The sequence below is a fragment of the Vombatus ursinus genome, unplaced genomic scaffold (assembly GCF_900497805.2).
Source record: "Vombatus ursinus unplaced genomic scaffold, bare-nosed wombat genome assembly UNPS02014785.1, whole genome shotgun sequence".
In the NCBI taxonomy this organism is placed as follows: domain Eukaryota; kingdom Metazoa; phylum Chordata; class Mammalia; order Diprotodontia; family Vombatidae; genus Vombatus; species Vombatus ursinus.
In genome coordinates this window covers 15,636,730-15,646,829 of record NW_020954563.1, presented here as the reverse complement: position 1 = coordinate 15,646,829, position 10,100 = coordinate 15,636,730, and the positions used below count along the sequence as shown (strand labels likewise).

General features: G+C 43.7%; 2 protein-coding genes across 2 annotated transcripts in view; one reads left to right on the top strand and one right to left on the bottom strand.

The window, feature by feature from the left end:
* The first annotated feature begins 84 nt into the window (after positions 1-84).
* On the top strand, positions 85-1,781 carry HIGD2A (HIG1 hypoxia inducible domain family member 2A). The gene is given in 3 exon segments (XM_027867231.1): positions 85-184; positions 187-390; positions 1,287-1,781. Coding segments are annotated over 3 exon segments (462 nt in total). The 5' UTR covers positions 85-99; the 3' UTR covers positions 1,460-1,781.
* Positions 1,782-7,218: 5,437 nt separating this feature from the next.
* CLTB (clathrin light chain B) overlaps positions 7,219-10,100 on the bottom strand; it is a 40,111-nt gene continuing 37,229 nt past the window's right edge. Inside the window, exon 5 of the mRNA XM_027867219.1 lies at positions 7,219-7,699. Coding sequence (XP_027723020.1) covers positions 7,528-7,699 — 172 coding nt within the window. The 3' untranslated portion in view covers positions 7,219-7,527. The remainder of the gene's footprint in view (positions 7,700-10,100) is intronic.

The following is a 10,100-nucleotide window of genomic DNA, read 5'->3' as shown; positions in this document are numbered from 1 at the left end:
CGCAGGCTCTTGCGCGCGCTTAGCGTAGTGCCCCGATCGCCTCTTGGGAAAGGTAGTCTTCCCGGTCGGTGGGACCCTCCCCGCGATCTTCCACTGCGCATGTGCCGAGGAGTGCGCAGGTTCCGCTCCCTCCGAACCGCTGATTTGACCACAAGTGCTTTCGGCAGCGGAAAAGGAAGGGCCGGGAGAAAGTGTGGAGGAATCGTCGGGCTGAGAGGTCAGCGTCCACTGCTATGTCAACTCCTGGGTCAGTGGCTCCGGAGGTGGCCTTTGACCCCGCGACGCCCCCAGTTATTGAGGGCTTCAGCCCTACCCCGCACCGTTTGCGGGATGAGAGCGTGAGGGACAAATTTCAACGCAAGATCCGCGAGAACCCGGTGGTGCCCATAGGTGAGGGGTACGGGGGGACGGGACTGGGGACCAGGCTCAAGGAGGGGACGAGACGAGGGGGCAGGAAGCCGAGCAGGGAGCGCATGCTGGGGTGGGGGGACCCCCAAGGTCACCCCGGCGCCGTCTTCTTGTCCCCAAACCCTTTCCCAACCCCGCCCACCTCGAATTCACCCATTTTGTGTGTCGGGTGGGGCCCCCACCCAGGAGGGCAGGGACTGCTTCGTTTTTGTCTCTTGTATCCTCGGCGCCCGGTTCCGGGCCTGGAATACCAAAGGCGCACGGTAAATGCTTTTTGGGCTTGATTGGATAGACACCGAGAGCCGAACCGGGGTCTGAGGCATGTCCTGGCCGGGGAGGGATCTGCGCCCGATGCTGGGGACTGTCACTGTAAGAGCACAGGAAAGGGCATTCCTGGAAGGGAAGGTCTAAAAGTGGGGAAGGGGCCTAGGAAACACAAGGCTGGGACAGCCGGGGCGGGGAAGGGGTTGGGGGGAAGGAATTAGAGATTTTTATTTTTTTTGTCTTCCATAAATAGCCTATCTCATGCTTCATAATTACTTGTCTTCTATTCTTTGTGTGTATTATAGTTACTTATATATAAATACTTCCTCTCCCTTGCCCCCTCCTCAAGAGATTGTAAGCCTCTTGGGGCCACGGACTCATCTCTGATTCAGAATTGAGTACAGAGAGGAGACAAAGCTCCTTAGGTCTTTTTAAAATAATATTTATCTTTCTCTATAGAATTTAAACTCCTTGAGGGCAAGGGTTTTGTCATTTTTGTCTTTGTATCCCTAGCACTGCACCTGATACATGGAAGGTACTTAATAAATGCATGTTGGTTGACTATTTGGATTGATGTTGAACTTCCTCTTTCCACCTGTCTTGTTCCCCTACAGGTTGTCTGGCCACAGCTGGAGCCTTGTCTTATGGATTGTACTGCTTTCACCGGGGCAACAGCCAGAAATCCCAACTGATGATGCGGACCAGGATCTTGGCTCAGGGCTTTACAGTGATGGCCATTCTGGGGGGCTTGGTTGTTTCAGCCATGAAATCACCCAGGCCTCACTGAGACCAATGGCCCATTACTTCAAAGAGTCAGTGACCATTTGCAGGGGACCCAAGCAGCTTTCCAGAGAGGGATTGGAGGAATTTCTTGGCCCCATGCTGAAACCATATCTAATGGTACTGAATGAGTCCTGTGTTTCACTCAGGCAGAACTATTGATAATGTAACAGGTTTTTTCATTAAAGAATGAAATGAGTTTGGATTTGAGAACAGAACTTGTCTTCAATTTTTTTTTTTGCTAGTCCTTTTTCTGCTCCTCCCAGATAGTCCTCATTGTATTATCCATATGGTGTCTAGTAGATAAATAATAAATATAATTCCTTACATTCCTTGAGTGTTTCAGTATACTTTTTTCACAACTACCCTGTAGATAGTACAAATATCTCCATTTTACAGATGAGAAAACCAAGTCACAGAGAAGTTGAAGGATAAGTGTCAGAAAAGCAATCTCAAGCTCTTACTCCAAGATAGATATTCTTTTTCTGCACCATGTGCCCAGACTGATTGACAGAGCTCTATGGATTTAACCTTAATCTCAGTTCTCTGAATTATATGTGGTCTGGTTGTGTAATAAAAAACAGTATGTCAGAGGAATCAGAACTTGAAAGACGCATTTAGTTCTGTCCCCTTGTTTTACAAAGGAAATAAGTGGTCCAGTGAATGGAGCAGTGGATTTAGAGTGGGAGGACTTAGATTTGAAACCCAACTCTGCTCACTACCCTTGTTTCCTTACATAAGTCATCTGAAATCGTCCAGGCCTCAGTGTTTCTCATCTATAAAGTGCTAGACTAGATGATGGGCCCCTGAGGTACTTGTCAGCTTTAAATCTATAAACCTACCAAAACAAATCGAGAAAAGGAATTTGGTCCAGAGGATCCACCTTTGATACCAGTGATACCTTTCTCAGGGGAACTAACTTAAGCTACAGGCTCTGAAGTCTTTCAGGTAAGAGAACTGAACTCAGAGTCAGCAAACCTGGATTGTGGTCCTGAGTCTACCACTAACTAGCTTTCTGTCATAGGGAAACCAGGTCACCTTTCTGAGCAACCATTTTCTCGTCTGTAAAATGAGCATGGATGATAATTCTTGCCCTACTTCCCTCACCATGCTATTTTCAGCTTAAAGTAAGAGAAGGTTTTTAATGGAGGCCTGTCATGAGTTCTGGCCTAGGTAAGTGCAGAGAAGCTCCTTCCCTTCCCTAAAGGTTGACCATCAGCTGATTTTTTTTTGGCCAGTGTAACTCATGAAGTGCTAAGAAATGAAGATGATTCTGTCTATATCAATGAACACATAAAGAGGAGGAGGAGGTTTTCCCCCTTGAAATTAGCTTATTTCTCTTATAAATATGGTTCAGAACCAGTTAAAAGCTGCACAAAATATTAATTTGTATCAGGGTAGTAGAAGGAAGGCAAGAATGGAAACTGGGCGCTGAATGAGTTTCCCTCATAATTCTCTGACAACTGCTATTGCTGTTCAAAAGGGAAAATAGGAGAGCTTTGTAATTATTTATAAAAGGATTCTGACGTAGATGGGAAAGTTGGACAAAGTGACATCTAAGGTTCCTCCTCATTCTCAAAGCCTGTGATTTCTCTGAAATTGCACAGTATAGGAAAAAGAGTCTTGGACCTGGAGACAGGGACCTGAGTTTGAATCCTGGCACTGATATTAGCTATGCAACCATGGACAAGTCACTTGACCTTTCTGAGCTTTTGTTTCCTCTGAAAAATGGCATAATACTTGTATTGCCTCTCTCACAGGACTCTGAGAAAGGTGCTTTGTAAACCTTTGAGTGCCTTTAAGCATGTGTTGTTACTGCCTACAGATTGGTGAGGGAGCAAAGCAGAAATGAGGTAGGCATAGCTGTAAGGTGAAAACATTTTACAAGCACTTCGATCTCACAAAAAAGAGAAGATTTTAGAGAGGATTGTGGAGTAGAATACCATGGTGCTTAAAAAATGAAAAAATAAAGGTGGGTTTGAAATCTGCTTTCCTTAGTTGTTTCTATTACCCCAACCCCACCCCAGAAATCAGCAGTCTGAAAGAAAGCTAGGTGAGATACAAAGAACATTAGACCTGGAATCAGAATAATAATACTAACTCACATTTATATATGACCTTGCAGCTTATAAAGCACTTTTCTCAAGACCTGGGTTCTCAAGTTGCAGCTCTGCTACTTAGGAGCTGTGTGACCTTGAGCATTCACTTCCCTTTTCTGGGCCTCAGTTTGCTCACCTATAAAATGAAAGCAATAACACTTAAACTGCCTACCTCATGAGATTATTGTGAGAATCAAATGAGATAATATATGTAGAGTGCTTTGTAAACATAAAGCACAAATCAAATGCCACCTCAAGTCTTCTGAGTCTTGTCAGGGGAGTGACTTCCTAGGGTCCTTATATAGCACTTGGTACCTTTCTGACTGCACTTGTCACATGTGTATTACATGCTGTGTATTACAGTTGTTGGTTCTGTCTTCTTAACTAGAGTCTACAAGGTGCCAGAACGTGAGTAACCCAAACTATAACACTAACCCTGTATGTAAAATTCTGCATGTGATATGTACTCAGTAAATGTAGAAGGAATAAATCAAAGTGTTCTATAAATATGCATGATTATCATCTGACCTCTAACCTGAGTTTGGCTTAAGCCCTCACCTCTAAGCCTTTGTAATACCTGGCCATTTTGTAACTCAGCTTACCTAGTCTTCATATCTGTCAGTCTGCTGAGCACCAGGGAGATCAGAGTTGGGTGGAAGGACAGCCACAGCCAAGTACTCAGTGTAGATAAACATAGGAAAATTACCTGGCCTCCTGACTGAACCACAAACAAGACGATCCATCTCTTAGCTCTGGGCATTGTCTCTGGTTGTCCCCCTTCCTGTCCCTCCTCAGTTCTGCATATTTCTCTGGCTTTAAGTCTCGACTAAAATCTCATCTTTAACAGGGAGTCTTTCCCAACCCCTCTTAATTTTAGTGGCTTCTCTCTGTTAATTATTTCCTATTTATCCAGTATATAGCTTGTTTGTATATATGTGTTTGCATGTTGTTAGACTGCAGGCTTCTTGAGGGCAGGGACTACTTTTTGCCTCTTTTTGTATCCCCAGCTCTTAGCACAATGCCTGGCACATAGTAGGCCCTTAATATCGATTGATTGATCTTGTTCTGTCTGGGGAAATATTTTTTTTTTCCTTTGGCTTCAATTTATTTTTAATAGATTTGAAATAGGCGCACAGAGACAAAAGCCAGACAATGATATTACTCATTGAAATTGCCTTTCTCTATGATGTGTTTCTACCCATTCTGACCCAGCAGCTGCTTATTTATATCAGGGTAGCAGAAGGCAGGCATAGATGGAAGCTAGGGCCTGAATGAGTTTTCTTCAGAATTTTCTGACAGCTGCCAATGGCCATTTGTACCAATTCCCTAAGAAGTTCATCATGGTAGATGACATTTCATCTAGCAAGGATGTGGCCATCTAGAAATGTATGAGAGAAACCTTTGAGCACTAGAAAATTATCAAAACGCTAAAGGTCATACTTGGACGGAAAGGGCTGCCACTAAAGATGACTCTTCAAATGCAGTCCAGCCTTCAAAGCTCAGTCATGTATCAGCTTATATCTGAGGGTGATCTGCCTGGCATTGATCCTCAAAGTCTGGAAATCAAGGTTTCTGGATGGTCAAAGAAAGCTTCTTAAAGTTTAGAAAAAAGTAAATGATATCCACCATGGTCTCTGAGGAAGTGTGAATGAGAGATTGTTGAGCACTATGGCTGTCTCCTATACCTGCAGCTCACCTTTTATCTGCTTAGCTGAGAAAGCAACCATGTAGAAACTTGATTTTGTAAAAGTACTAAATTTTATGCTGGCCTCTTCAGGAAGCTGTCCCTGAGCTCCTGGCTAATGACTTTGCATGACATGTTAGATGTCATGGATTCTTGCTGTCTACATAAGTGTTCTGTCTACCTTCTAAACTGTCAAGTCCACACGTCCTTCAAATCTCTCCCAGCTTGAACCACAGAGTTTTGCATACAGCAGCTGCTTTTTAAAATGTGTGATGAAATGAATTGAGGTTGATTACATATTACCTCTCCTCAAATAATCTCCATTCCAGCCAAACTGGTCTGCTGGTAAGGACCTTCTATTTCCCACCCCTGAGCCTTTGCACAGACTGTACCCCATGAGGAGAATTCTCTCCCTCTTTACTTCCTCTGCTCGGAACCTCTGGCACTCTTCAAGGCTCCACTCAAGTGCCTCCTTCACCAAGGATTTTCCTGCTTCTTCCAGTTGTTAGTGCTCCATAATGACTTTGTATTAATTTTGTGTATATCCTGTATTTGCGTGTGGGTGAACATGCTGTTGCCCTGGTAGGATATAAGCTCTTTGAGGGCATGGGCTGTCTTTGTGTCTCCAGCACCTAGCACAGTGCCTGGTTCACACAGATGCATAATAAATGCCTGGTGGTTGATTGGTTAACCAAGCAGAGGAGTAGAGCTATGACCAAGGTAGAGGCTGAGGTTCTGCTCAGGCTAGAGACCTGGGCTCTTAACCAAGAAGGCTGGGATTATGGCCAGGGAAAAGGCAAGGATACCAATTATTGAGGAAACTGGTATCACCCAGCCAGGGACTGGCCAATGGAAATGGTCTTAGCTAGTAAATGAACAGAAAATATCAAGCCCAGAATAGATACCTTGACTCAAATATAGTCTAGGCTGTCAGAAGGGAAAAAAAAAAAAAAAAAAAGGATGCTTTTCCTGGCTCCTCATAAGGGAAAGGGCTTAAGGGATGGACAGTGTAATAGGGAGTGGGGACAGTGGTATGTGTAAATTGATATCTAGTGAATATCCAGCATTGATCATTGTAGCTACCTCTTATCCAAAGAAATTTTAGTCTTTCTTCTAAATCATGACCTTTCGGGGAGTCTTGGTTGGTAGTTGGGCCCAGCTGGGAGTCAGGTTGGTAGGACCTGTAATTGCTCAAAATTTTTTATGGGACTAGGACCACCCTTTGTTTTCAGCTAAGCTCCAGAGGAAACCACCACCAGAGCATACTGTTCTTGTCTCTTCTAGTCCTTCACTCCCTTGAATTCTCCCCACTTCCATTTCTTCTACTTCACTTTCTACCCAACCTCAAAGTAATTTTGCATTTATTTTGTCTACAACCTGTATTTGTTTATCTGTGAACATGTCTTATCCCTCTAAAGGAATATAAGTTCTTTGAGGGTAAGGTATTTGTTTCCCTAGTACCCAACAGTGTGTGTGTGCACAGTAGATAATTAATATATGCTTGTTGGTTGATTGATTGATGGATTGATTGATTCCTCACCCCACCTTGGCTGATTACTTCTCCATTTTTACAAGATGAGTCTGCAAGAGTTAACTTCAGACATGATCGAGCATTTCCTATTGGAATGGCCTCTGACCATTGAGATACTCGAAGGAAAACTGGAGACACTATCTGGGGATACCTGTAAGGGCTGGAGAAGGCTCTATTTTGGGGTCCCACAGATTTTAGCTGGCATGTGCTCTTGGATTCTACTGTCCTTGAAGGTCATGGAGCTGGGCAAGACTAATATGATTTAAAGCAAGAAATGACCTTGAGGTCATCTAGTGAAACCCCCTCGTCTTACAGACAAGTAAACTGAAGCCTAGAAAAAGGAAAGGACTTTGCAAAGGTCCTACAGATAGTAGAATGGGACCTAATACAAAGGCATCCTGACATAGATTGTAGCTTCCAAAGATACAAGAATGATAATAAATAAGTGTAAAAAGAGTTAACAACACAACCTTTAAGCCAAGAAAAATAAAAGACCTGTGGGACTCGATGGTCATGACGTGGCAAACCAATGGTAGATGTGACACTTAAGGGGGTGAGTTTGAGAAGGAAGGAAGAGGCCAGGGAGGGGGCTCCCTTTGCCCCAAAAGGTGAGGGGGAACTGACTAAACATTTTGTGCTGTGGCTATTGGAGGAGTGACTTTCAGAGCAAACAAAGCTGCTTTTCCTTCCCTCCTCTCTTCTTCTTAGGCCTCTGCCTCAGCCTTCTCACCCTCTGCTCTTTGGTAACCCTTGATGGGTGCCTAGCGGGACAGTGGGGTTTGTTTCAGGGAGATGAGCATAGAACGCATGCGGGATACATCCTTGCACTGCCTGCTGCTCTTGGGGTTGAAGTCACACAGCTGGGCCACCTTCTCCCACTCTGTGCCAGGTGCCTCTTCCTTAGACTCCTTCAGGAAGGCCTCTTCTGATGCTCTGCAGGAAGGAAAGACACAGGTATCACTCACTACTTGCCCAAGAATATGTAAAATCATCTTAGCTGACAGCCATAGGATCACGAAATCAACAAATGTTAGAGCTGAAAAGGACCTCATACACCATCTATTTCAACTCTCTCGTTTCCTATACAAGGAAACTGGGGTCCATAAAAGGGAAAGGATATTTCTGTGGTCACATAGCAGTAAATGAAAGAGCCCAGTATTCAAACCCAGAGCCTCTGACTCAATGTTGTTGTGCGTACTGACGTTGGTATCTGGCCCTATTCCCAGATGAGCAAAGTCAACTTCTCTTTTCAACTGATATTTCTAGCCTAAAACTTGCAATCCAGAAATGGAATGAGCTGTTGCAGGAAGGAATAGATCCTTCATTACTGGATGCCATCCAGTTAGGCTAAATGACCACTTAATAGGACAGTAGTATAGGCAATGGATACATGATTCTGGTGAGGGCTGGAGCAGATGCCCTATAAGATCGTTCCCATTTTGGCATTTGGGAGCCTTCTTGCTATAAAGAATCCCTGTGAATTACAATCTATCTAGGCCAAAGGTCTTTCCCCTGACCAGCCCTCCTAGCTCCCTAATACCCATCCAGGGCAAATCCATCCTTCTGGTGTTTCTATCTGGTGTCCCTTGCCTACTATGTCCGCTGTGCTTTCTGGAGTCCCTGTTCTATTGTTGACAGACTGCCCTTTATATTAGATCCAAGCCATATCTCAGATCCTCATTATTTTATGTGTGTGTGTGTGTGTGTGTGTGTGTATGTGTGTGTGTGCATGTGTGATCCTGTGACCCTTCCAGGTCAGAACTGGGAGCTGAAAAAATTTAGATTATGGTCCTGACCAGCTTTGTGAGCCTGGGCAAGTCATTTCTATGTGTCATGCTTTTCCTATTTGTAAAATGATGAAAATTCTCCTTGCCTTATCTCCCTCACAGGACCATTAGCTAGGACCTGAAGTTTGTGAACATCCTCTGGAAATTATAAAGCACTCTATAAGACAAAGTATGTTCTTGATCTGGGAGATGAAGTAAGCATGGTTCTGGAAAGCATGACCATTTATCCCATTGGCAAAGATTGAGACTACCTCTCCTAAAGGGAAGACAAATCCAGAGATTGGCTTTCCTTGTCAAGAAATTTTCCCTAAACCCTGAAAAGCATTTTTCTTTACTTAGCTGAAGCCTATTATCTATTCCAGTCAGTCTATCACATCCTTCCCATCTGATGGTGCTCTCCTTTCTTAAGCTGAGAGAAGGCTTTCTGGTCCCAAATCCCTTATTACTCGTTTCATATAACCTTGGATTTCACAACTAGAAAGGGCCTCAAAAGGCAATGAATCCAATATGTACCTGAAAAAGAACCTCCTTTTTACCATGCCTTTTAAGTGGTCATCTATCCTCTTCTTGAAGACCACCAGGGATGGGGAACATCAGGCAGTTCATTCCACTTTTAGACAGCTCTACTTGTTAGAGGAATTTTTTCCTCCCAGCCAGCCAACATCTTCCTCCCTACAGCTTCTACCCTGCTCCTACTTCTGTCCCAAGACCAAGTAGAACAATTATCTACATAACAGCCATATAATAGCCCTCCAGATTTTTGAAGGTGGTGATAATGTTCTCCTCTTCTCCAATTTCTTCAACCAATTCTTATATGTCTTGTTCTCCAATCTTCTCATCATCCTAGTACTCTGCCCTTCCCATTCAATGTGCTCCAACTTATCAATATTCTCCCTAAAATGAAATACTTAGAACTGGATATAATACTCTAGTTGTGATTTATTGAAGTGGACAGTGGGACTAGCATATCTACCTCATTCTAAACACTATCTATATTCCTTGATTCCCAAATCTACTTATCTGGTCCTAACCTCTCTGATGATCTCCAGTCTCACATCTCCAACTGCCTAATGGACACCTTGAACTGAATGTCCTATAGACATCTTAAACTCAATATGTCCAAAATGGAATTCATTATTTTCCCTCCCACCCCAAACTTTCCCCACTTCCTAACTTTCCTATTAGCATTGATGGTACTGACATCCAGTCACCTAAGCTAGAAACCTGGGTGTTATCTTGCACTCTTACGCTTTGTCATCCCCCATATCTAATTTTTTGACAACATCTATTGATTTCTACCTTCGGAATATCTCTTCCATACTCCTCTGATACTGCCACAAACTGATCCCTCATCACCTCACACTTGGACAATTGGAATAGCTCACTGGCTAGTCTGCCTGTTCCGATCCATCCTCCACATAGCCAAGTCAAAGTGACCTTCCAAAAGCCCAGGTCTGATCATGTCCACCCGCCACCTCTCTTCATTCCACCAACTCATCAAGCTCCAATGGGTCCCTATCACCTCCAGGAACAAATATAAAACTCCC